Source organism: Ranitomeya variabilis, chromosome 5 (assembly GCF_051348905.1).
Source record: "Ranitomeya variabilis isolate aRanVar5 chromosome 5, aRanVar5.hap1, whole genome shotgun sequence".
NCBI classification, from domain to species: domain Eukaryota; kingdom Metazoa; phylum Chordata; class Amphibia; order Anura; family Dendrobatidae; genus Ranitomeya; species Ranitomeya variabilis.
In genome coordinates this window covers 377,133,840-377,160,243 of record NC_135236.1, presented here as the reverse complement: position 1 = coordinate 377,160,243, position 26,404 = coordinate 377,133,840, and the positions used below count along the sequence as shown (strand labels likewise).

At 46.7% G+C, this 26,404-nt stretch overlaps 1 protein-coding gene across 1 annotated transcript in view; it reads left to right on the top strand.

Annotated features, from left to right (window-relative positions):
* The first annotated feature begins 322 nt into the window (after window positions 1-322).
* The window catches only part of CPED1 (cadherin like and PC-esterase domain containing 1), a 644,735-nt gene continuing 618,653 nt past the window's right edge, over window positions 323-26,404 (top strand). Inside the window, exon 1 of the mRNA XM_077264976.1 lies at window positions 323-981. Coding sequence (XP_077121091.1) covers window positions 769-981 — 213 coding nt within the window. The 5' untranslated portion in view covers window positions 323-768. The remainder of the gene's footprint in view (window positions 982-26,404) is intronic.

The window sequence follows — 26,404 nt, the reverse complement described above, 5'->3', positions numbered from 1 at the left end:
CAAACAGCAATGGCAGCTGTATTAACCAGACACAAAGCTCCTTTTCCAGCGAGCCTGTGCACACTTCTATTGGAAACATCTGGATGTAATTTCATTTCGGAGTAGAATAATAATAAAAACAATACTCGATTTAAAGCTTGAAAGTTTGCGACTAGTTAGCAAATTCTTTCCTCGCTGACTTGAGGATAAACCCTAAACTGCATTATTATTATTATCCTGTAGTTCCTGTGCTGGGACAACCCCACCCAAAAAGAAAGCAAGTCTTTCATTTATGATGCCTGTGGTCCAAGAGCTGAGATATGTGTGTATGTGCAGTGTTTGTGCTAGTCTGGAGCAGCGCATACATCAGCAGCCCATCAGGGGATAGACGAGAATGTCCTGCTAGTGGAGAGAGAGGACTTTGGAAGTAAACTCAACCTTTCTACTAAACTGAAGACAGAGACTAAACTTTGCCACGCTCAGCTATTTTTACTCCTACTGTAATATGGATACAGATGTGAAACACTTCTGCTTCTGAAGCTCCCAGTTTGAGATGATGAAGGACACTGAGCATACAGGTCCCATGAAACCTTAATGAAGTTGGAAGAGTTTGGAAGACTTTATCATTTAAGAAGTTAACCTCTGCTGGGCCAAGATTCTGCCTTACTGCTTAAGGATACTACAGTATGCAGGGAAGATGGAAACTGGGTGCTGATCATGGGGACCCATGCTTGGTTACATCACTATGCTGTCTAACAGAGGTCTGAGAGTACTGGTGGAGTAGAGGACATGGGCTGGAGACGCAGGTATTGCCCTAGTCCTGTATTCATAGCTCTCTTTGTGGCACTATGTGTCTTCTATCAGTGCCTGTCTCTGCTTTGGAAAAGCACTACATGGACTAAAGATTGTGACTTAAGGAGAAGTTTGGGTCTCCAGGAGGTTGCCACACAGAACAAGGAATGCCTCTATACGTGGAATAGCATAGTCACAAAGATAAAGGATGTGAGTGGACTGTCTTTTCATTTTAAGACACAGTATTGCTTGCTACTATATTATTTTGTTGCAGTTATCAGTTTTGTATCTTGCATGCTATTAAATGATTCCATATACTTAAACTTGCTGATTTGTTTGAACCGACAAATTAGCGGTTAGCTAACAAGGTTGTTGTTGAACCAAAAAGAATAATTATTAATAATAATAATAATAATAATAATTGTATTTATATAGCGCCAACATATTCTGCAGCGCTTTACAAATTATAGAGGGGACTTGTACAGACAATAGACATTACAGCATAACAAAAATCACAGTTCAAAACAGATACCAAGAGGAATGAGGGCCCTGCTCGCAAGCTGACAAACTATGAGGAAAAGGGGAGACACGAGAGGTGGATGGTAACAATTGCTTTCGTTGTTTGGATCAGCCATAGTGTAAGGATCGGGTGTTCATGTAAAGCTGCATGAAATGCAAAAATACAATATCCCTGTAATTTAATGAACTCATATACAATAATTGCATGATGATTAAGATTCCCGAAGGTTCAGTGATCTTATATTATTATTATTATTAGTTGTTATAGCGCCATTTATTCCATGGCGCTTTACATGTGAGGAGGGGTATGCATAATAAAAACAAGTACAATAATCTTGAACAATACAAGTCATAACTGGTACAGGAGGAGAGAGGACCCTGCCCGCAAGGGCTCACAATCTTCAAGGGATGGGTGAGGATACAGTAGGTGAGGGTAGAGCTGGTCATGCAGCGGTTTGGTCAATCGGTGGTTACTGCAGGTTGTAGGCTTGTCGGAAGAGGTGGGTCTTCAGGCTCTTTTTGAAGGTTTCGATGGTAGGTGAGAGTCTGATGTGTTGTGGTAGAGGGTTCCAGAGTAGGGGTGATACGTGAGAGAAATCTTGTATGCGATTGTGGGAAGAGGAGATAAGAGGGGAGTAGAGAAGGAGATCTTGTGAGGATCGGAGGTTGCGCGTAGGTAAGTACCGGGAGACGAGGTCACAGATGTATGGAGGAGACAGGTTGTGGATGGCTTTGTATGTCATGGTTAGGGTTTTGTAGTGGAGTCTCTGGGCAATGGGGAGCCAGTGCAGGGATTGACAGAGGGGAGAGGCCGGGGAATAGCGGGGGGACAGGTGGATTAGTCGGGCAGCAGAGTTTAGAATAGATTGGAGGGGTGCGAGAGTGTTCGAGGGGAGGCCACAAAGCAGGAGGCTGCAGTAGTCAAGGCGAGAGATGATGAGGGCATGGACTAGGGTTTTTGCAGATTCTTGGTTGAGGAATGAACGGATTCGTTAAATATTTTTGAGTTGAAGTCGGCAGGAAGTGGAAAGGGCTTGGATATGTGGTTTGAAGGAGAGATCAGCGTCGAGGATTACCCCGAGGCAGCGAGCTTTTGGGACTGGGGAGAGTGGGCAGCCATTTACTGTAATGGTTAGGTTCGTTGGGGGGGTCGCGTGAGATGGGGGAAAGATGATGAATTCTGTTTTGTCCATGTTAAGTTTGAGAAATCTAGCGGAGAAGAAGGATGAAATAGTGGACAGACATTGAGGGATTCTGGCTAGTAGGGAGGTGATATCTGGTCCAGAGATGTAGATCTGTGTGTCATCAGCATAGAGGTGATACTGAAAGCCATGAGATTCTATGAGCTGTCCCAGGCCAAAGGTGTAAATGGAGAAGAGCAGAGGCCCAAGGACTGAACCTTGTGGGACTCCGACAGATAGGGGGCGAGGTGAGGAGGTGGTGTGTGAGTGGGAGACGCTGAATGTCCGATCTGTTAGGTATGATGAGATCCAGGATAGGGCCAAGTCTGTGATGCCAAGGGATGAGAGGGTCTGTAATAATAGGGAATGGTCCACTGTGTCAAAGGCAGCCGACAGGGCGAGGAGGAGGAGGACAGAGTAGTGTCGCTTGCTCTTGGCGGTTAAGAGGTCGTTGGTGATCTTAGTTAGGGCAGTTTCAGTGGAATGGTGTGACCGGAAGCCAGATTGTAAGCGGTCAAAGAGGGAGCAAGAAGAGAGATGGGAGGACAGTTCAAGGTAAACGTGTTGTTCCAGTAGTTTGGAGGCATAAGGGAGAAGTGATATAGAGCGATAGCTAGATACAGAGGATGGGTCAAGAGAGGTCTTTTTGAGGATAGGTGTGATGGAGGCATGTTTAAAGCTTGAGGGGAAAACACCAGTTGTTAGTGATAGGTTGAAGAGATGGGTTAGGGTTGGGATGAAGACTGTGGTGAGGTTTGGGATGAAGTGGGAAGGGATCGGGTCAAGTGCACAGGTGGTGAGATGCGATCTTGAGAGTAGAGTGGAGAGTTGATCTTCTGTAATGGTGGAGAAGTTGGTTTTGGAGGTGGAGGGCTGGGAAGTCGGGAGGAAGGGCTCTGGGGGTTGTTGACCAAAACTGTCTCTGATGCTATCAATCTTCTGCTATTATTATTATATTATTATTATGTTCTGCATCCTGTATAAAGCAGTTTTCATCTAAGGATTGTAAAATTTCTGTGTTTTTTTTGCCTTTATTTTATTAAGCTCAGTTGAGTCAGGAACAGATATATTATCACTAGTAGACTTTGCATAAAACACGTGTGGGGTGCCAGCAGTCCAACCATGAAGTGGATTGTATAAAGGATGTAGAAGGGGACACAGACAAAAAAGGGCCCTTGTGCAAAACAATACATGGGCTCTTCGTAGTCCAATAGCTATTCATAAAACAATTCTACCTGCTTTGAGGGTTGAAGTGGTCCTCTTACCTCTTGGGCCCATTGGTTGCATCAATGGTATGTTCACCCCTTTTCAATCACAGCCCGCTTAATGGTAAGAGCGCTGACATGTTGCACACATGCTGGAGATTTCATATTTCATTCAGTCCTGCCATTACTAGAGTGTATGGAAAAACGTCAATCACGCTCATAGGGGGTGTGAGAATAGGAACCGAGCCAGAGCTAGTCTGGAAAAAGCAATGCCATGTCAGAATATAAAGTGCTCTTCTAAAACACAGAGCAGATTGTAACTTTAAAGGGAATCTATCACCCCATTTTAGGCCTATAAGCGGCGGCCACCGCCATCAGGGGTTTATCTACAGCATTCTATAATGCTGTAGATAAGCCCCCCGATGTAACCTGAAAGATAAGAAAAGCAAGTTATATTATACTCACCCATGGGCGGTCCAGTGTGGTCCGGTCCGATGGGCGTCGCCAGGGCCGGACTGGCCATCTGGCAATTCTGGCAAATGCCAGAAGGGCCTGTTTGGTCATGGGCTGCCTTGTCTGCTATGTTGTTAGCAGTGTTCTCAAGACACTGTACCATACTGTTAAGAGTTGTGATGGAGCACAAAGTTGCTGACCTTGTCACTTACCCCAGCAGGTCACAAGTATCATTAGAAATATTGGTCTTGTAGTAAATCTTGCTTTCATCCATACAGGGTAATATTAGTAATATATCTTATCTGGTTCACAGGGATGGGGACAGCATGGGCCTGTGTGATTTCAAATGCCAGGGCTGAATTTCAGCCCCAGTCAGTACCTGGGCATCGCGGTCCGGGTACGGCGCCTCCCATCTTCATACGATGACGTCCTCTTTTTTGCTTCCTGCCGCTGCTCCTGCGCAGGTGTACTTTGTCTGCCCTGTGGAGGGCAGAGCAAAGTACTGCAGTGCGCAGGCGCTGGGAAAGGTCAGAGAGGCCCAGCGCCTGTGCACTGCAGTACTTTGCTCTGCCCTCAACAGGGTAGACAAAGTACACCTGCGCAGGAGCCGTGGCAGGAAGCAAGGAAGAGGACGTCATTGCATGAAGATGGGAGGTGCTGGACCCGAACCTGTGACGCCCATCGGACCGGACCACACCGGACCGCCCCCAGGTGAGTATAATCTAACTTGTTTTTCTCATCTTTCAGGTTACATCAGGGACTTATCTACAGGATTACAGAATGCTGTAGATAAGCCCCTAATGGCGGTGGCCGCAGCTAATAGGCCTAAAATGGAGTGACAGATTCCCTTTAAAAACTTCATTATAATGCTACAATCAGTATATTTAGAAATGTAATAGTGGGTTTCTATCACGTTGGGACCTGACAAGTTCCCTTTAAATATTTACATGTAGGATGTTCATAGGTTTGGCTACTTCATTGTCTTAAGTTTAGTAAATTTCCATTTAGTGCGGAGATTCATCTGACAGTCTGAAAATATAATTACAGATTGCAGACTTCTGTATATAGCCAGTTCTCAAGCTGCAGAGCATACTCACTAACCTTCGCAACTGTGGGGTCAATGGCCTCGCTGCTGATAAACTACATTAAAAATCTCAGCAGTCAGCCTATCCTAGTTAATGCACTCATGTCCCATTAAATCAAAATGCCAATGTTGGTGTCAGTTATTGCATTTGGTCACTTCTGGAGATTATGTTCCACTTTTATGCTGTACAGTTAAGTGTTACAAGAATATTGCCTGAGAATGATAACAGTATAAAGGAAAAGCAGAGATATTTTCCATCATAATCAGTCACATTGCTTCTTTTATTGTTGGATGCTTTGCTATTATGAGCCTTCTTATTTGCTTTGGATTTCACTCCAAGTATTATTCATTTGTAGGTACGATGTATCAGGCCACGGTCACACATTCAGTATTTGGTCAGTATTTTACATTAGTATTTGTTTTTCAAATATATTTATTACATTTTAATATAATGAGGGAAGTGAGGAAACACAAAAAAGGGGGAAAAAGATAAGATGGGTAGGAGATCTTAAGTAAGCTCCCCAATAAAAACTGTGTGCTTATTTCCCTTACATCAGTGTTTAGGCCGGCGTCACACTGGCATATTGCATCCGATGCGAGATCATCGGATGCGATACGCTAATGACACTCGGCTCCTGCTCGTAGCAGAGCAGGAGCCGAGTGTCATGCGTCTGTGCTCCGATTCTCTCGCACAGGGAGGATCGGAGCACAGCTGCGGAGGAGGCGGAGAAATGAATTTCTCCATCTCCTCCATTGCTGGGGTCCGCTTATAACGCACAGCACTTGGATGATATCTGAGTGGTGTGCGCTGTCTCACTCGCACCCATAGGCTTATATGGGTGCGAGTGAGCCCAGAGTATTCCTCGGTCCGAGACAATCGCAGCATGCTGCGATTGTCTCGGACCGAAGAAAACGGCCGACAAAAAGTCGGCTGCTGGGAGCTGCCACATAGCTGAACATTGGTCCGAGTGCAATGCGATTTTTTATCGCATTGCACTCGGCCGTTTAAAACGCCAGTGTGACGCCGGCCTTATAAGCCAAACGAGGAGTGATAAATACAGAAGTGGAGCATATGTTTCTGTTATACTTTTCCTCCGGTTGTCCCACTCCTGGTTTTGGCTTACAAATACTGAGGTAAAATACTGACCAAATACTGACCTTGTGAATGTGGCCTTAGAGTATGAAATGTTACAGTGTAATTGAGAAGCAAGGTAGCCACAGACATGCGCCACAATAACCATCTGACTAGCTAAGCCATAACACCATTCCCTTTTAAGTTATCTGTATTATAATTTTACAACACGTTTATTCATTTCAGAATGATGTAGCATTTTCTAACATGACACACATACCATTATAAAGCAAATCGACACCCTACTTGATAAGTCAAAAGGCTTTTGTTTCGTCAAGTTAGCTATGTTCAACATTAAATTAGATGAGGTACACAACCATAACTATGCGCTTGTTCTTTATAACTGTTGTTCATCTGCATGTCTTCTTCTATGTTACACCACATTTCCCCACAAATATCTGACTGTCCATGTTCATTATCAAAGTTGTTTGTCAAATTTACACTGTTTGAAAAAAGGAATGGAAAACTTAAAAGGGTTGTCCACATTGTTATGTCACGCAATCCCTGCAGCCAATCAGAGGCCACATAACTGACATGCGGAGTAATTGAAAGCTGCAACTGTTCTCTCAGTTCCTCTGGATGACTAATTTGGATGGGGAGTGAAGTAGCCGCTGATTGGCTGCAGGAATTACATGACATAACAATGTCATGCGAGCCTCAGAAAAGGAAGTGCCTATACCCCTGGAACAGCACCGTAAGTGAGTATAGGTGTTATTATGTACTTGGAGGAAACATAGCAATTGAAAAGAGGTTGTTCAAGTAATGGACAACCCCTTTAACCCCTTCACGACATCCATCGTACTAGTACTGCGGAGGTCGGATCCCCTGCTTTGATGCGGGCCCCGGTGGTGAACCAGCACCAAAGCCGGGACATGTCAGCTGTTTTGAACTAGTTAAATGCCGCTGTCAAACACAAGACAGCGGCATTTAACTACCGCATCCAGCCATCGAGCCGGAAATGAGCACATCGCCGACTCCGTCACATGATCGGGGGTCAGCGATGCGTTGGCATGACAACCTGAGGTCTCCTTGAGACCTCTATGGTTGTTGATGCCGGATTGCTATGAGCGCCACCCTGTGGTTGGCGCTCATAGAAATGCAGTAAATCTACTACATAGGGGCGATCTGACGATCGCTCCTATGTAGCAGAGCCGATCGAGTTGTGCCAGCTTCTAGCCTCCCATGGAGGCTATTGAAGCATGGCAAAAGTAAAAAAAAAGAGTTTTAAAAACTTTGAAGAAAATAAAAAAAAATATAAAAGTTTAAATCACCCCCTTTCGCCCCTTCAAAATAAAACAATAAAAAAAAATCAAACCTACACATATTTGGTATCGCCGCGTTCAGAATTGCTCGATCTAGCAATAAAAAAAAGAAGAATTAACCTGATCGCTAAACGGCGTAGTGAGAAAAAGAAAATTAAAATGCCAGAATTAAGTTTTTTTTGGTCGCCGTGACATTGCATTTAAAAGCAATAACGGGCGATCAAAATAACGTATCTGCACCTAATTGATATAATTAAAAACGCCAGCTTGGCACGCAAAAAATAAGTCCTCATCCAACCTGAGATCATGAAAAATGGAGACGGTACGGGTATCGGAAAACTGTGCAATTTTCTTTTTTTTTAGCAAAGTTTGGAATTTTTTTTACCACTTAGATAAAACATAACCTAGACATGTTTGGTGTCTATGAACTCGTAATGACCTGGAGAATCAATATGGCAGGTCAGTTTTAGCATTTAGAGAACCAAGCAAAAAAGCCAAACAAAAAACAAGTGTGGGATTGCACTTGGAATTTTTTTCCTGGTTTCTAGTACACTACATGGTAAAACCAATGGTATTGTTCAAAAGTGCAACTTGTCCCGCAAAAAATAAGCCCCGACATGGCCATATTGACGGAAAAATAAAAACGTTATGGCTCTGGGAAGGAGGGGAGCGAAAAACGAAAACAGAAAACCGAAAAAGTGCAAGGTCTTGAAAGGGTTAACTTCACAAATACCAATGTGACCATTTAGAAAGCATAAGCTATTGGGAATCACTTGACTTACTTCCAATACAAGTGACAAGGTGTGTTGGAGAAGCAGCAGCAAGAGAAACTAATGTATAGGGTGGCCGCAGACATTTTCTCTCTTCTGGTTCTTCTCTGGTTTTGCATTTTGAAAGTATCCCTGTCACTTCTGGTAGCATGAGGTAATACCTGTAGCCCATTCAAGCTGCTCAGGTAGTCCAACTCCTCCAATATAATACATTAATATGTGCAATCGCAAGGTTTCCTGTGTCTCCCAGCACTGTCTCAAGATCTGCTGGAGCATGGAGCAGATACCAGGAAATTAACCATTATGAAAGAGGAACAGGGCAGGGCTGTACAAGTTAATCAACTCAACCAAATCCCTATAAAATGACCCCAGCAGGATACTGGTGTACATGTTTATGTCTAAATTGGCAGAAATTGACACTATGAGTGTGGCATGAGGACTAATTTTATAAAATGGGACTTGTGCTCACAGCACAGTACCATGCAGTTAGATTGTCATTTACCAAGAACATCAGAATTAGTAAGTCTGCCATTTGTGCCCCATTGTCTTTAGCAGGTTTACTGATTACATGTTACCAGGGTCGGACTGGGACTCAAATTCAGAACACAGGCCCACTTCTTGTAACTTCTGTAATTTTGCTTTCTAGATAGTCTAGGTACAGGTCTGCAGCATACAATCAAAACGGTTTGTGTTGTGGACCTGCATAGCTAATAGACATTGACTTATGGCCACTTTATATGAGCCAATAATCATGAAATGTGTGATTGTAAGGGTATGTTTCCACGTTCAGGAAACGCTGCTTGTTTGACGCTGCGCAGCGCTGCAGCGTCAAACAAGCAGCGTCCAGATGTTCCTGCATAGTGGAGGGGATTTGATGAAATCCTGTCTCCACTATGCGTGGAAACCCGCACGCGGCGGCCCTGCGACTCCGGACATGCTGCGCGTCTTTTCAGATCGCAGCATGTCCGTACACCTTGCGGGGACGCAGCGTCCCCGCAAGGCATATCACAGGGCCCTATGGGACAGAGCGATCATCCCGGATGTGAAGAGTTAACACATCCGGCATGATCGCGTCCCAGAAAGGGGGCGGGGCTTAGCGCCGAGCGGCTTCGCCGCTGCGGCGATATCGCCGCCCATCCATACCGTGGAGACATACCCTTAGAGCACGTCTTCCTGATTATTGGCTCATTTAAATAGGTCAGTAATTAATGTTGAGCCACCCCCCTAGTGTTTGAGTTCGGTTCGTCGAATTGGGGCGTGTTCGACGAATGTTCGTCGAACGTTCGACGAACCCCATTGAAATCAATGGCAGGCAAACACAAACACATACAAACACATAGAAAACACTTAGAAAACACCTTAAATGGTGTCCAAAAGCTGACAAACTGCTCAGAAGACACAACAAACACATGGAAAAGTCACAAGTACATATAGTCATGCAAAAAGAAAAGAGGTGGAGGAGTAAAAGGAGGAGGAGACACAGATATAGGCATGTCATGCCCTTCTAAAATCAAGAAAAGCTGGAGTAAAAATCTAAAATCAGCCTACCAACACCCAGAGGTCGTGACAAAAAAATTTAAGAAAGGAATATCTTTAGGTAGAATGGCGGGTCAATTCAGAACACTTTCCTTAGAAGACATAGTGGTATCCCCGTTGGGAGTCGTGCCAAAAAGGGAACCCAATACATTCAGACTAATCCACCATTTGTCATATCCAAGGGGCAGGTCAGTAAACGACAACATCGACGTGGAACCAAGTACAGTTCTATATGCTGTACCTCCTTTGACGAGGCAAAGGACGTTTCTAAGGGGGCACATATTATCCATTACCTCGATGAATTCTTATGCCGGGGCCCAAAATCTTCGCCACAGTGTGAATACACGCGGTAGTCCACCTGTGAGAAGGAGAGAGCTGGAGGGAGAGCGGGCACCCCAGAGTTGAGGGGTTAGATTGAGAAAGGAAGAAGGCAGTGTAGCTTGCTTCATGGGTGGGGTACTCTGCTGAGTAGCAGACACTGCTACTAGGCCCAAAGCATTGCCTGGGCTAGATGCAGTTAAAAATTAGTAATTAGATAAACAGGCAGTGTAGCTTGCTTCATGGGTGAGCTACTCTGCTGGCTAGCAGACACTGAAGCTTTGGAACAGACCTTTGAATCCCAGGCATGTAACGCCCCTGTCCATGTCTACTCGTCCAAGTGTCTGTGGTGAAATGCACTCTGTCACACACAGAGTTTCTCAAGGAAGCGGTGATGTTGTGTGCGACATGCTGGTGTAGCGCAGGCACAGCTTTCTTTGAGAAGTAGTGGCGACTGGGCATCTGGTACTGGGGCACTGCAACGGACATAAGGTCTTGAAAATCCTCTGTGTCCACCAGGCGGAAATGCAGCATTTCTGTAGCCAACAGCTTGCAGATGGTGAAATTCAACCTCTTAGTTTTGTCATGGCTAGGAGGAAATGGTCTTTTACTTGTCCGCATCTGAGGGACCGAGGACTGCCTGCCGTGCTTAGACGGGGTTGAGTAGGGCGTCCCCGGCAAACTGCTGGTCTGTGAGGAAGGTGCATGCGGAAATATTATGTTACCTTGATCAAAATGTGGTGGTCTTGATGTCGGAGAGCGCTCAACACCAGCAGGTGTTTCCACTTGCAAATGTACTGACGACCTGCCAATCACACTGGCTGTTGCGGGTAAAGAGGTGGAAGGTCTGCGTCCAAAACCATGTGCGACTGCTGTCCCCACAGTCACAGAGGATGAAGAGGCCATGGATGCACTTGATGGGGCAGACGGTGGTTGGCACAGCCCACTAGGCCGCATTGTAGCACAGTGAGCTTCCCACTGCAACTTATGCCTCATATCCATGTGACTGTTCACGCATGAAGTACTCAAACTATTCATTTTTTGGCCTCTACTGAGGTTTTGGTGACAAATCTTACAGACAACATGAGTTGGGTCATCCTTTGCAATCTCAAAAAATGCCCAGGCTATGCAAGGCTTAGAGTCCATGCGACCTGAAGAGCCACCACGACTTGTGCTCAGAGACACAGTTGTGGTTGAGGATGCAGTTGTTGACGTGCTTCCAGTACTCTGTCTCTGTCCAGGAAGGCGCAACCTAACCTTGTCGTCACTAGCATCCTCCTCCACCTCCTCTGCTGACCTCATGGACTGGTGGACTGTGGGTTGACAGTAAGTGGGGTCTCCAACCTCGTCATCATCACCCTGTGTGTTCTCACACCCGTCGTCCTCAGAGCCAACCTCTTCCTGCCCTGACTGAAAAGTCAAGTTTTCGTTCCAATCAGGTATCTTAGTCTCATCATCATTTTCCTCATTGTCTCCCCCAACAGGAGTTACAGTTTGGGAATGAGGGTCTACATTATGCTCAGAACCTTCTTCGTCTGGCCCTGGATCCGACTCACAAAGATTCTGGGCATCAGTGCAGATCATTTCCTCGTCTGGATTCACAGAAGCTCTGGAGCAGACCTCTGATTCCCAGGCTATAGTATGAGTAAACAGCTCTGCAGACTCAACCATCTGTGTTACCCCATACTCAGACGGGCGGCTGGAGACTTGGGAACTGTGAGGAAGCAAGTGTGATTGGGGTGACACCTCTGAGACCTGGAGTATTTGTGATGTTGAAGTTGAGGTGGAGGAGAGCCCAATTGAAGGAGCACTTGATATCCATTCAAGCACCTGCTCTTTTTGTGCCTCTTCTGGAATTTGTAGCGATGCTCGTAGCAATGGTCGTAAGAAAGGGATCTTATTAGATTGTCCATGAAAAGAAGTAGACATCTTACTTTGGCTGGAAGATGGTCTTTCTTCTGCAGATGTTACTGTTGCTTTACCACCTACCCCACGGACACAACCTTTTTTCCCTTTCCAACACGCCTATTCCCCTTTCCACCAGCAGCAGGCCTTTTGCCTCTCATTTTGGTGCTTAACTAATTGGCAACTCTGTAGTTGTTGGCACAAAAAATGATGGATGGAAACTGAGCAGAGCTGAGTGGCCAAACTGTGGTACTAGCTCAAAATGATTTACTGGGTTAGATGCAGTAAAAAAATATTAGATACACAGGCGGTGTAGCTTGCTTCACAGGCGGGCTACTCCGCTGACATACAGACACTGCTACTAAGCCCAAAACAATTGACTGGGTTAGATGCAGTAAAAATTTAGATTCACAGGCAGAGCTACTCCGCTGATGTGCAGACACTGCTACTAAGCCCAAAAGGATTTACTGGGTTAGATGCAGTAAAAAATTATTAGATACACAGGCGGTGTAGCTTGCTTCACAGGCGGGCTATTCTGCTGACATGCAGACACTGCTACTAAGCCCAAAACAATTTACTGGGCTAGATGCAGTAAAAATGTAGATTGACAGGCATTGTAGCTAGCTTCACAGGCGGGCTACACCGCTGACGTGCAGACACTGCTACTAAGCCCAAAAGGATTTACTGGGTTAGATGCAGTAAAAAAAAATTATTAGATACACAGGCGGTGTAGCTAGCTTCACAGGCGGGCTACTGAGATGCCGAGTGTATGTTTGGAGACAGCCAAAAGAAGCTTTCCATCCAGACTGCCTTCTCCCAACCGTAAAACATTGGGGACGTTCTGTGATGATCTGGGGTGCTAGTTCGTGGAGATCTGCCGGGCCAATGATATCCCTTCATGGAAGAATTAACAGCCGAGATTATTTAGGCATTTTGGCCGACCAAGTGCATCCAATGGTTTAAGCACTGTTCCCGGAGGGGAACGCCATCTTTCAGGATGATAATGCACCAATTCATACAGCTAGAATCGTTAAAGCATGGCACGAGGAACATTCTAATGAAGTTGAGAATCTCATCCGGCCCCGACAATCCCCAGACCTCAACATTATAGAGCATTTATGGTTGATTTTAGAGATTCAAGTTAGACGTCGATTTCCGCCGCCATCGTCGCTCAAAGAACTGGAGGGTGTTTTAACTGCAGAATTGGCTAAAATTCCTTTGGAAACAATTCACACCTTGTATGAATCCATACCTCAGAGAATTGAGGCTGTAATCGCCGCAGAAGGTGGACCTACACCATATTAAACTAACTTGTGTTGATGTTTCCAGGTGTTTCCATTATTTGGTCCAACCCCTGTATATGAGGGGCTGCTGCTGGGCTGTATATATATGAGGGGCTGCTGCTGCTGCTGGGCTGTATATATCAGAGGCTGTTTACCTGTTTACCCCTATATTGGTGGGAGGCCCCGCTTGGTGGGTGGCCCAGGGCCCGGGCCCCTTGGGCCCACCCCTAAATCCAGGCCTGCTCAGATGACTGCCAGACAATGCTACTAGCCCAAAAGGATTGGCTGAGCTAGATTACACCAAATGCTGTGACAAACACTTGCACAGCACTGGCACAGACCTGCCTGGCTAAAAGTGCTATGAACTGCTGTAACCTACCCTGAAAAGGGCTGATATTACAACTAGTCCCAACTCCCTAAACCTATCTCTCTCTATCTAACTGCAAATTCGCTCGCAATTCACACTCTTATACTGTATAGCGCCTACAGCAGCAGCGGTGCCGTCTAACACTAAGCTGCAGCAGTGAGGAAATGGTGGCGATGGGGCAAATGGCGGGTTCTTATAGGGCAAGGACATGTGACATACACAGCCAATGACACATGCCCCTGCTTGTGTGCATCACATGCACTTTGCTGTGTGTGTGTGCACTGCTAATAGGCTGAGAGACTGCACCGCCCCACTGTAAATGCGGGAAAGGAAAAAAAAAGATCGGCATTATTTCAGCACAGATTATTCCCCCGCCTCCCCCCCCCTCACTCACTATACACTGAAACAGTCTATTAACATTGATAAACAGTCTTATTGTGAAAATCAAGTTATGCTTTTTGTGAACGAACAGTTATCGAACAGAAACTCGAACAGCTGAATTTTAAGCAAATTGTTCGAGTTCGTCGAACGACTCGAACACCGCCCAAAACAGCTAGAATTTGAAATTGGCTAACAGTTCGACTTGAACACTGCTCATCTCTATCAGTAATCACCTGATGTAAGAGCAAAATGATTTTTATCCGGCTTAAAACTCAATGTTCTTGGTAGCACATTGCTCCCAGTAAACAGGACATGCGCTCCTGAGATCAGGACATTCTATGTTAACAAAAACAGTCGCTTTGAGCACAGAGACGTTTTGTCCTGTGTAGGCCGTATAGGACGCTGACTGACATGTATATATAGCTGATCAGTGGTCATGTACATGCTATAACATAGTAATGACAGTAAAGTCTCATTCAGATGTCCGTTTCTCACATACATATTCTATCTGTGGTTTTGATTATTTATTTTCCATTATAGTCTATGGTGCTGTTCACAGGCCCATATGTTTTTGCAGACTGTGTCTCACCAAATAAAAATCATTTAGAGAGATTTTTGTTTTTTTATCGGCGTCACAGACAAAATCACCTATACAAGTCTATGAACCTGTGACAATCACGAACAGCACATGGATAGCACCAATGCACAATGGACTCAGATCCTGGAGTGCCAGACGTGTCCCCCTGGTTGAGCCAGTACATGTGTGGGCCTGTCTGAAGTTTACTAGAGAGCATTTGGATTATCCAGAAGAGTATTGGGAGAATGTCATATGGTCTGATGAAAGCAAAGTAGAACTGTTTGGTAGAAGCAAAATTCATCATGTTTGGAGGAGACAGAATGCTGAGTTGTATCCAAAGAACACCATACCTACTGTGAAGCATGGGGGTGGCAACATCATGCTTTGGGGCTGTTTCTCTGCAAAGGGACCAGGACGACTGATCCGTGTACATGAAAGAATGAATGGGGCCATGTATCGTGAGATTTTGAGTGGAAACCTTCCATCAGCAAGGGCATTGAAGATGAAATGTGGATGGATCTTTCAGCACAATGATCCAAAGCACACCGCCAGGGCAACGAAGGAGTGACTTCGTAAGAAGCATATGAAGGTCCTGGAGTGGCCTAGCCAGTCTCCAGATCTCAACCCCATAGAAAACTTTTGGATGGAGTTGAAAGTCCGTGTTGCCCAGCGACAGGCCCAAAACATCACTGCTCTAGAGGAGATCTGCATGGAGGAATGGGCCAACATACCACCAACAGTGTGTGCCAACCTTGTGAAGACTTACAGAAAATGTTTGACCTCTGTCATTGCCAACAAAGGATATATAACAAAATACTGAGATTAACTTTTGTTAATGACCAAATACTTATTTTCCACCATAATTTGCAAAATAAATCTTGCCAAATCAGACAAGGTGATTTTCTGGATTTGTTTTCTCATTTTGACTCTCATAGTTGTGGTCTACCTATGATATTAATTACAGGCCTCTCATCTTTTTAAGTGGGAGAACTTGCACAATTGGTGGCTGACTAAATACTTTTTTTCCCCACTGTATATAGACATATACACACACAGTACATATATATATTTACAGACAGTACATATCTTTATATATACTTACCTTGCAATGTCTTCACATCCTGTTCTGTCCAGATGTGTCCGGATCACAGAATTCTAAGCGACGGAAGTTCACCGACCACCATATTGGGACACCCAAGTGATGGGTGTCTCAATATGGAAACTGCTGGTGGTTCCAGCCTTTTGCGCGGTATCACCAGGGGAACACCGTTGCACCACACACACACACACATTGTATACGCTGTATGCACCACACACACACACACACTGTATGCGCCATATGCAGCTTCTTGCGTGGTACCACTAGTGGAACACCGTCGCAAACACGCCGCCACCGGGATCAGCCAAATGATTCACTGACCAGCTGCCATCTTTGTACAGGAGGAGCGTATGTGCAGTTTTAATGTGACCACTGCTATCTGTCTGCACAAAAATGGTGGCAGATGCAGAGAAAGCCGGTCACATTAAAGGGGTTTTCCCAGGAACGAAAGTTCATTTTAAAAATTGTCTGTGTCTGACCGTGTACAGAGCATACCACATCTCCTGGGCAGGGGAGGAAGCAAAAGAAAATACTGATATTACAGCTGGGGATCACAGAGGATTTCTTTTGTCAGGTAAAATATTTCACTGACTGCTTTTAAACAATATTTTACCTCAAAAAATGTATCCTCTGCGATCTCCTGCTGTAATGTCAGTATTGTCTTTGAGGGGAGAACACAGCACAGGAAGGAGATAGACAGCAGACAAGGGGGATAGCACATGGGGTAGACAGGACAAAGAAGAGAGCACAGATGGGAGAAGTCAGCACATGGGGAAAGAGAGAGTGGATAGGTGGGTGAGCACATGGGGGGAGAGATTCTCAATGCTGCAAAGCCTGCCCCCATTGTGATGGAGCGCCCCCACACCGCCGCAGGGCCGAGGGGTACCCGGAGCCGGGCCTCTGGGATCTCAGTCCTGGGGTTGTCACGGTGGCTAGACCCGGTCCGTGGCCCTGTCTGTCAGTGGGGGACGTCCGTTGCAAATAAGTACTGTTAATGATGGTATAGCGGTGCAGTTGTGGGGTGCAGGTCGCGGTAAATAACGAGGACACCAGGTTGCAGTCTCTTTACCTCTTTACTCGAGATCTCTCGGTCCTCAGTCCAGAGTCCGGTTCACCAGGCTGCGCAAGTCCGGCCGGTCCAATGGCACTTCCAGAGTTCTCCTCTCAGGTGGAAATCGGTGCCTTCCTTCTAGCGCTGTATGTTGTAGTCCTTCCCTGCTGTGCTCACGGAAAGTACCCCACAACGGTTGTGTCTGTTTCTTAAGTTCCCTCACAACTCAATTAGATGTTCCTCTCGTATTCCATCCCTCCCTGTTATTCAGGTTGGAACGGCACCCGTTTGTCAGGTAGGCCTGGAGTTCTTCCGGGACCCTAGAGACGCCCCTCTCCCGCAATTGCCCCCCAAGACTTCATAGGTGATATGTGGTAGACAGCCCGCCTGAGACCGACTGTCCTGCTGCTGTTTGGAGTATGGCTTAAAGCTGTATATTATTCCACTCCCTCGGCGTTCCGGCCACCGGTAATGCGCCTCAGCAAGGTGCTGCCTCTTTCAACAAAACCCCTGCTGGTATTCTCCTTCTGCTTGATCTCGTTTCTCACTTCAGCACAATCTATCTCGCTTCTAGTCCTTTCTTAGGGCACCGCCGCTATTCTGAGCAGGCACGGTCCCGTTACGTTCTTTCCAATGCCAAGCCTCTGCCAGGATCCCACCCCTGGCAGAGACCCTACTGTCTCTTCCTCCACAACACCCTCTCTCACTAGGTGTTGCTTCGTTCAATCCAGTCAGCTTTCTCTACTAACTTCCTGCCTGACCCCCAGTTTACCCACTATGGTGGGGAGTGGCCTAATGAATAGCACCCTTAGCTCCCCCCGGAGGCCCAGCTGTGAAACATATTGGTGTCTGTGATACCTGATTGGAGGAACTCCTTCAGTGCCATCGAACGCACCATGGCTCCCCATAGTGGCGGAGCCACAGTACTGCAACGACCAGGACTCTGGGGCGCTGCACTCCCCCCTGGTTAAACACAGTACTCCGGGACTGGGAAGAAAACAACAATACAGGTTAGCAAAAAGACATACAATTTTGTTGAGTGCAAAACAATAAGCATACTTGAACAGGCTTCCCTTTATGGGAGGTGAGGACACTTTAACGTTACAAACATAATTAAACATCATAGCAACAGGCTACAATTAACTCTCATTTACCCAACCGGGTATTCTACTAAGTGCAAATTTGTGAACAGTAATTTAACGTTGCCTTCAAGGAACATACACTCTTAGCTCGCTAAAGGCCTTCCCATAATCACATTACAGGGCAAGTTAACTCTTCATTCTCCTACTTTGAACCTGCAGGACCGCCTGTCCCTATGGCACCAGACCTACTGCCTCTCCTTTCTTTTACAGGACCGCCCCGTTCAGCCAGGGCCTACTGCCTTTCTCTACTATACATGGTATAGACATAACATTCCTTTCTGTTTGAGAACATGGAGCCTACTCTGCTTGGCTCCTATAAGGACTCACTCACTAACCCCTACGGGTTTACTTTCTGTCCTTGGTAACGAACTAACTTTCTATGGGGACGCAGGGTTTACCTTCTATCCTCACTTTCATTATTACTTCTTCACTTTCAGCTAAACGGAACTCTACATCTACCCCTACGGGCTTTCTGCATCTTTCTTTTCAAAGGACATTATCTAGGTTTCACATTTTAAACAAATTGAACACACATAACTTTTCCATGAAAAACAGTTACATTTCTTGCAAAGCATCATCATGACATTACTGTTCTAAAACAGTATCACTTTCAAGTTCAATTTCCACCTCCCCTTTAAGAGGAGATCAAGTCTCTCTGAGGTAGCTCTTCTTCTCAGCCTACCAGTCCATACCAGGGCTCCGGAATGGCATCTTCGCAAAATGTCTTTAAATAAAACCAGTAGGAAGCACCTTTAAGAAGGTGCAAACTATTTACAGGAAAGTTTGAATCATGCAATGTTCATGATTTCAGCAGTTTTTATAACATTGTGAACCAAAAAGCAAAAATGAAAGTGAAAGCAAAAATAAAAAGCAATAGGGATCCCAGGTAAACAAAGGGATCCCTTTAAGAGTTAACCCAGGACGGGTTTTAGCAGCAAAACAGCAAGGAAATAAACAGTTAACTATTTACAGTTTCAGGTTTCCGAGGCTTAGTTGGACGGCTTCCAAGGCTGCACCTGGCACTTAACCCCTCTTGGCCTGGGAAAAGTGAGGTCTAGGGTTACACCCAGTGCCGGACAAACGCCGTTAATCCGTCTTTCATGTACGGTTAAATCATGCGCAGCGATGGAGGTCTGCGCAGCTGGAGTAGGGGCATCTGCTGCAGCAGAGGTAGCGGCTGCTGCAAGATCAGTCACTGGAACGGAGTCAGCAGCTGTGGCACTAGCAGTCACTGGAGTGGTGTCGGTCGTCAGGGCAGGGTGGCTCTTCCTACCTGCTTCAGATGCGGTTCCTCCGGTGCCGGTCTGCTCCGTCTCCGCTGGGGTCTGGAACGCTGGCTGCGGGGCCTTGTGCTGCGACGCTGTCATCTCTGCTTGCAGCATTCCGCTTTCCGGCAGGGCCTTGCTTTCCAGCTTCGGAGCTCCGGTCCTTCTTCCCTGCTCCGGACCAAGCGAGGCTGCCGACAGGCGTCTGGTGAGGCTCCCGATGATGGTCTTCTTCCACCCGGCCTCAGTACTCAGCTGCGTCCGCCGGGGTTGGTGGATCAGCTTGTCCGCTCCGGTCTGCGGGAGGTCAGCTTCAACTGTGGAGGTCTGGCTGCGGTGCCTCTCCGGGTAGCTGGGGGAGTCCTCGGCTCCGACCCCACGCTCCGGCTCCGGGCGGCTGGCCATGGCGTCCTCCATGTTGCTCGCTTCTTCTTCCTGGTCCTTTTCCCGCTCTCTTCTTCGTGGGCGGTTTCGTTTTCTCTGTCTCTGCCCACCATTAAGGATCAGGAGGCGGATCTCGGCTGCTGACGGACACGTCCTCAAGGGGCCGAGATATTTAGACTGGGCGGCCATTGTCTTTCGCGCTCTTCAGCTTGTTCACGCCCACTTCCACGCCCTTCTTCTTCTCCTGCGCTCTCCTTAGCGCTGTAATGGCGGCGGTTTTGGCGGGAACTTTTGGCGGTAAATGGCGCAGCACAGTCTTTGCAGTAAAGCACAGTCCAAGCACAACAAATCACAGTTCCAAGGCACACATGACCCGATTCCTCAGGCTTAAGTAGATCCTGTTCGTGACGCCAAGTTTGGAGCGCCCCCACACCGCCGCAGGGCCGAGGGGTACCCGGAGCCTGGCCTCTGGGATCTCAGTCCTGGGGTTGTCACGGTGGCTAGACCCGGTCCGTGGCCCTGTCTGTCAGTGGGGGACGTCCGTTGCAAATAAGTACTGTTAATGATGGTATAGCGGTGCAGTTGTGGGGTGCAGGTCGCGGTAAATAACGAGGACACCAGGTTGCAGTCTCTTTACCTCTTTACTCGAGATCTCTCGGTCCTCAGTCCAGAGTCCGGTTCACCAGGCTGCGCAAGTCCGGCCGGTCCAATGGCACTTCCAGAGTTCTCCTCTCAGGTGGAAATCGGTGCCTTCCTTCTAGCGCTGTATGTTGTAGTCCTTCCCTGCTGTGCTCACGGAAAGTACCCCACAACGGTTGTGTCTGTTTCTTAAGTTCCCTAACAACTCAATTAGATGTTCCTCTCGTATTCCATCCCTCCCTGTTATTCAGGTTGGAACGGCACCCGTTTGTCAGGTAGGCCTGGAGTTCTTCCGGGACCCTAGAGACGCCCCTCTCCCGCAATTGCCCCCCAAGACTTCATAGGTGATATGTGGTAGACAGCCCGCCTGAGACCGACTGTCCTGCCGCTGTTTGGAGTATGGCTTAAAGCTGTATATTATTCCACTCCCTCGGCGTTCCGGCCACCGGTAATGCGCCTCAGCAAGGTGCTGCCTCTTTCAACAAAACCCCTGCTGGTATTCTCCTTCTGCTTGATCTCGTTTCTCACTTCAGCACAATCTATCTCGCTTCTAGTCCTTTCTTAGGGCACCGCCGCTATTCTGAGCAGGCACGGTCCCGTTACGTTCTTTCCAATGCCAAGCCTCTGCCAGGATCCCACCCCTGGCAGAGACCCTACTGTCTCTTCCTCCACAACACCCTCTCTCACTAGGTGTTGCTTCGTTCAATCCAGTCAGCTTTCTCTACTAACTTCCTGCCTGACCCCCAGTTTACCCACTATGGTGGGGAGTGGCCTAATGAATAGCACCCTTAGCTCCCCCCGGAGGCCCAGCTGTGAAACATATTGGTGTCTGTGATACCTGATTGGAGGAACTCCTTCAGTGCCATCGAACGCACCATGGCTCCCCATAGTGGCGGAGCCACAGTACTGCAACGACCAGGACTCTGGGGCGCTGCAGTGACATTACCGCCCTCCCGATTCGATAGCATCAGGCCTCCATCTAGTATATATATATAGGTAATAACAACCCCAAATACATGTTGTGAGATACAGGGTGTGGCAAAATCTACCTAACACCCAAGCACTCACCAAATCAGCTCCAAAATGCCATGTTTTTGAACAAGAGAAAGAAACGGAGCATTGATGAAAAAATATCACAAATGTTTATTTAATCAATATTATCTAATAAAACGTGAAGTTTAACATCATTAACATCATGCAGTAACGTACAAAGATGGAATACCTAGAAATTTTTCAAAATTTCTAGGCATTCCATCTTTGTACGTTACTGCATGATGTTAATGATGTTAAACTTCACGTTTTATTAGATAATATTGATTAAATAAACATTTGTGATATTTTTTCATCAATGCTCCGTTTCTTTCTCTTGTTCAAGAAAAAATTAAATAAATAAATATATATATATATATATATATATATATATATATATATATATATATAGTATATACATGTACACAAACTACAGACACATGACTTGCACATATACACACTTTACACATCGAGCATACACATATATACTCCTTTCTGCAGGCAGCTGGATTGCTTCATGTGAGGATACTTTCTAGGAGCAGGGGATTTCAGCTCCATTGCTAGTGGTTGCACACACAGGCCTGAGCCCTCCTGTCCTGCTGTCAGCCCTGTTTCCCCCAGCACTGATACAGCAGAGGAGGGAACGCTGGAGCTGCTATTGGAGGAGCTTAGTGCTGGAATCTTCCATAGTCTTTTTCTCCTTACAGCACTCAGTCCGCCCACCTCCTTTCATTGGTGTCTGTAGCTCCTCTGCTTGATTTTATTGGCTGGGAGCTACACACAGCAGCTATGCTGGAGATGTGGATCTGGAGCGGCCTCCAGGAGAGGTATGTAAATTATGCCCGCCGGCCCTGAGCAGGAGCTGGGAGTTGGCCCAGAAATAAATGCCTCCCTGCCCCCAGCTCAACTTGCTTCCACCCTTCCACCTGACTGCCGACTCCTGTCCCACTGCTGCTGCTCACATGAGGAGAGAAGTTGAGGCCATGCCTCCTTCTCCTGCTCCTGAGCGGCTCCCGTCCTGTCACCACATCAAAGGGGCTCCGGCAGAGGGAGTGGCCCACAGCAGGGGCGACCCCTCTGGCAAATGCCAGAACTGCTAGATGGCCAGTCCAGCCCTCCATGTTACTGTTGTGAAAGAGTATGGAGATGCCATAGAGAATGTTATGCTGCCTGCAACCAGATACCAGTTGTAATCCTCAGTGACATTGTGAGACCCTGTGTTGGTGCAGTGGGTCCTGGGTTCTTCCTTGTGTTGGACATTTATTCTCCCGCATGTGGTCAAAGTGTGTAGGCAGTTTCTATATGCTAAATACATTGATACCATGGAGTGGCCTTCCCATTCTCCAGACCTCAACTGAGAACCTATATGGTACTATGCATCAGTGCATCTGACTTAGCACCACTGATTATACAGTATACACTGCTCAAAAAAATAAAGGGAAAACTTAAACAACAGAATATAACTCCAAGTAAATCAAACTTCTGCTACGTCAGCCTTTGTGCAAGGAGGAACAGGAGGAGCACTGCTAGAACCCTGCAAAATGACCTCTATCAGGCCACAAATGTGCATGTGTCTGCACAAATGGTTAGCAACCGACTCCATGAGGATGGTCTGAGTGCCCGACATCCACAGATGGGGGTTGTGCTCACAGCCCAACACCGTTCAGGACGCTTGGCATTTGCAACAGAACACCAGGATTGGCAAATTTGCCACTGCTGCCCTGTGCTCTTCACAGATGAAAGCAGGTTCACACTGAGCACATGTGACAGATGTGACAAAGTCTGGAGATGCTGTGGAGAGCGATCTGCTGCCTGCCACATCCTTCAGCATGACCGGTTTGGCAGTGGGTCAGTAATGGTATGGGGTGGAAATTCTTTGCAGGGCTGTGCCTCAATGTGCTCACCAGAGGTAGCCTGTATGCCATTAGGTACCGAGATATGATCCTCAGACCCCTTGTCAGACCATATGCTGGTGCGGTTGGCCCCGGGTTCCTCCTAATGCAGAACAATTCCAGACCTCATGTGGCTGGAGTGTGTCAGCAGTTCCTGCAAGATGAAGGCATTGAAGCTATGGACTGGCCCGCCCGTTCCCCAGACCTGAATCTGATTGAACACATCTGGGACATTATGTCTCGCACCATCCACCAACGTCACGCTGCACCACAGTCTGTCCAGGAGTTGGTGGATGCTTTAGTCCAGGTCTGGGAGGAAATCCCTCAGAAGACCATCCGCCACCTCATCAGGAGCATGCGCTGTCATTGTAGGGAGGTCATACAGGCACGTGGAGGCCACACACACTACTGAGCATCATTTCCTTGTCTAGTGGCATTTTCACTGAAGTTGGATCAGCCTGTAACTTCATTTTCCACTTTGATTTTGAGCGTCATTCCAACTCCAGACCTTCGTGGGATATTAGTTTTGATTTACGTTGATCATTTTTAGGTCTTATTGTTCTCAACACATTCCCCTACATATTGAATAAAGATTTACAACTGGAATATTTCATTCAGTGATATCTAGGATGTGGGATTTTAGTGTTCCCTTTATTTTTTTGAGCAGTGTAGATATCATGAGGCAGTGAGAGGTATCATATATGAGGACCAGTATGTGTCCCCCAGGATGCATTTAGAGACATATTAAACCCACTGGAGCGCATTGTGTTTACAGCAAAACGTTTGTGAATTACAAGGCAGCTAAAAGTAAGTGTGGATTTGGTCAAAGTAAGTGACCAAGTCAGATTTTAGGAATATCCAACATGGGCTTTTATTTTTGGAGGGATTTGCAGGTTTGGTGGTGGGGCGAATCCCTCCCTCCACTCTGGGTTTTGGGAGTGGCTCTATGGCCACGATTCCTATTTAAACTCTCAGATTTTTCTTGGGTCTGTCAGTTTGGTTTTGGAAGTTGCAGAGCAGGAGGCTCTGTGCAACCCAAGCCTTTGTGAAGTTAACATAGAGCCATGGACTTCAAAGTGGCTGACTGACCCAAGATATACGGCGGTGCCATTGCCCGCAGCAACAATTTGGAACACAGGCTGTTTTTGAGGGCCCTGCTGTGAACCGGAGGATATCGTTTACCTGTTTATGTGAGTTTCTGTAATGACGATATTTTATGTTGAACTTTCTGTGGTCTCTGCCTAACTGTCACACTGTGTAAACCCTGCTCCACTATATGTTGTTGGAGAGTGCTGGCAGTGTTAACTGAGGCATATCTCCAAGCAAGTTGCATGTTGGTAATTAAGTCTGTGACACTACAGCCCATGCCGGCCAGTAAAATGGAGGAGCTTTTCAAGCAGTTTGTCCTCACTCAGTGACAACAGCAGGAGCAACTGCAACAGCAGCACAATGAGCAGTAGCAGCTGTTGTACCAGCAGCAGCAGAAGACTAACGATCTGATTCTGCAGCAGACTGCAGCCCTGAAAGATACGTCCTCACCAGCAACCCTGATCCGTCCTAAGGCCCGGGACAAAGTCCTGTCAGCATTGAGGAAGATTAGTCTTGAGGATGACATGGAAGCTTTCCTCACCATGTTTGAGAGCACAGTACAGCGGGAGATCTTGATGATTTCCCAGCGGGCTGAAGTGGTAGCCCCCTTCCTGATGGGAGATGCCCAGAAGGCCTACTTTGACCTCAGTCAGGAGGATGCCCAAAAATATGGGAAACTTGAAAGTGAGATCCTTGCTCGACTGGGGGTTAACACGTATGTACGAATGATTACGGATGCGACTCTGGTCATATCACCTGGGGTCCTTCCAACACCGGCCTGGATGGAAGTTGAGAGAGAGGTAAATATAAGTGACACTCTCTCTAAACAGCAGCGACGAGAGGCTCAGAAATTAGTGCAAGAGAATACGGATGTATTTTCGGAACTGCACAGCTGTACTTCTGTGATCCAACATGACATTATCAGCGAGCCTCAGGTAAGGGTATGTATGAAACTGTCCCGTGTGCCAGAAACCTGGAGGCAAGCCATCACGGTTGAGGTAAGACAAATGCTCCAGCTAGGAGTAATTGAGGAGTCCAGGAATCAGTCCATTGTACTGATTCTGAAGCTGAATGGATCGTTAAGATTCTGTAACGATTTCCGAAAATTAAATGAAATGTCAGAATTTGACCTTTATCCAATGCCCCATGTGGACTAGCTGAATGAGTGACTGGGGCAGGCCCAGTATTTTACCACACTCAATCTGACCAAGGGTTACTGGCAGGTGTCTCTTACAGAGTCGGTGAAAGAAAAGACCGCCTTTATAACACCAGAGGGTCTCTATTGCTATGTCTTCTTGAATTTTGGGTTACATGGGGCCCCAGCCACATTCCAGAGGCTGATGGACATAGTGTTAGAACCCCATCAGAAGTATGTGAAAGTGTACTTGGATGATATCATCATCTTTAGTATTGGCTGGCATACCCACATGTCCAAGGTACAAGTGGTAGCAAATTCGCTTAGATCCGCGGCTTGACAGCAAATTTAATAAATGTGCGATAGGTCTTGAGGAAGCCAAGTACTTAGAGCACATGATCAGCCGTGAGGTTATCAAACTCCAAATAAATAAGATCGAGGCTATTCAAAACTGGCCCTGGCCTGTTACTACTAAACAGGTAAGAGCATTCCTCAGCATCATTGGGCATTATCGACTGTTCATACCTAATTTTGCAGGGATAACAGGACCCCTGACGATCTCTTAAAGGAAAAGAAATTGGTCATGGTTCGGTGGAACCCTCAGGTGGAGGAAGCGTACCAATCTAAGAAGTTGGCATTGTGCAAACAGCCTGTCCTCACCAGCCCAAACTTTAAGAAAGACTTCATCGTACAAACTGATGCCGCTCAGGTAGGCCTAGGAGCGATCTTGTCACAGGAGGTGAACGGAGAAGAACATCCAGTCACCTACCTGAGTAGGAAACATACCCAGGCTGAGAAAAATTATAGCATAGTGGAGAAGGAGTGCTTGGCCATTAAGTGGGCCTTGGAGTCCCTACGCTATTATTTGCTCAGGCGTCAGTTTTGCTTGGTGACAGACGATTCACCCTTGGTCTGGATGAGAAATGACAAGTAGA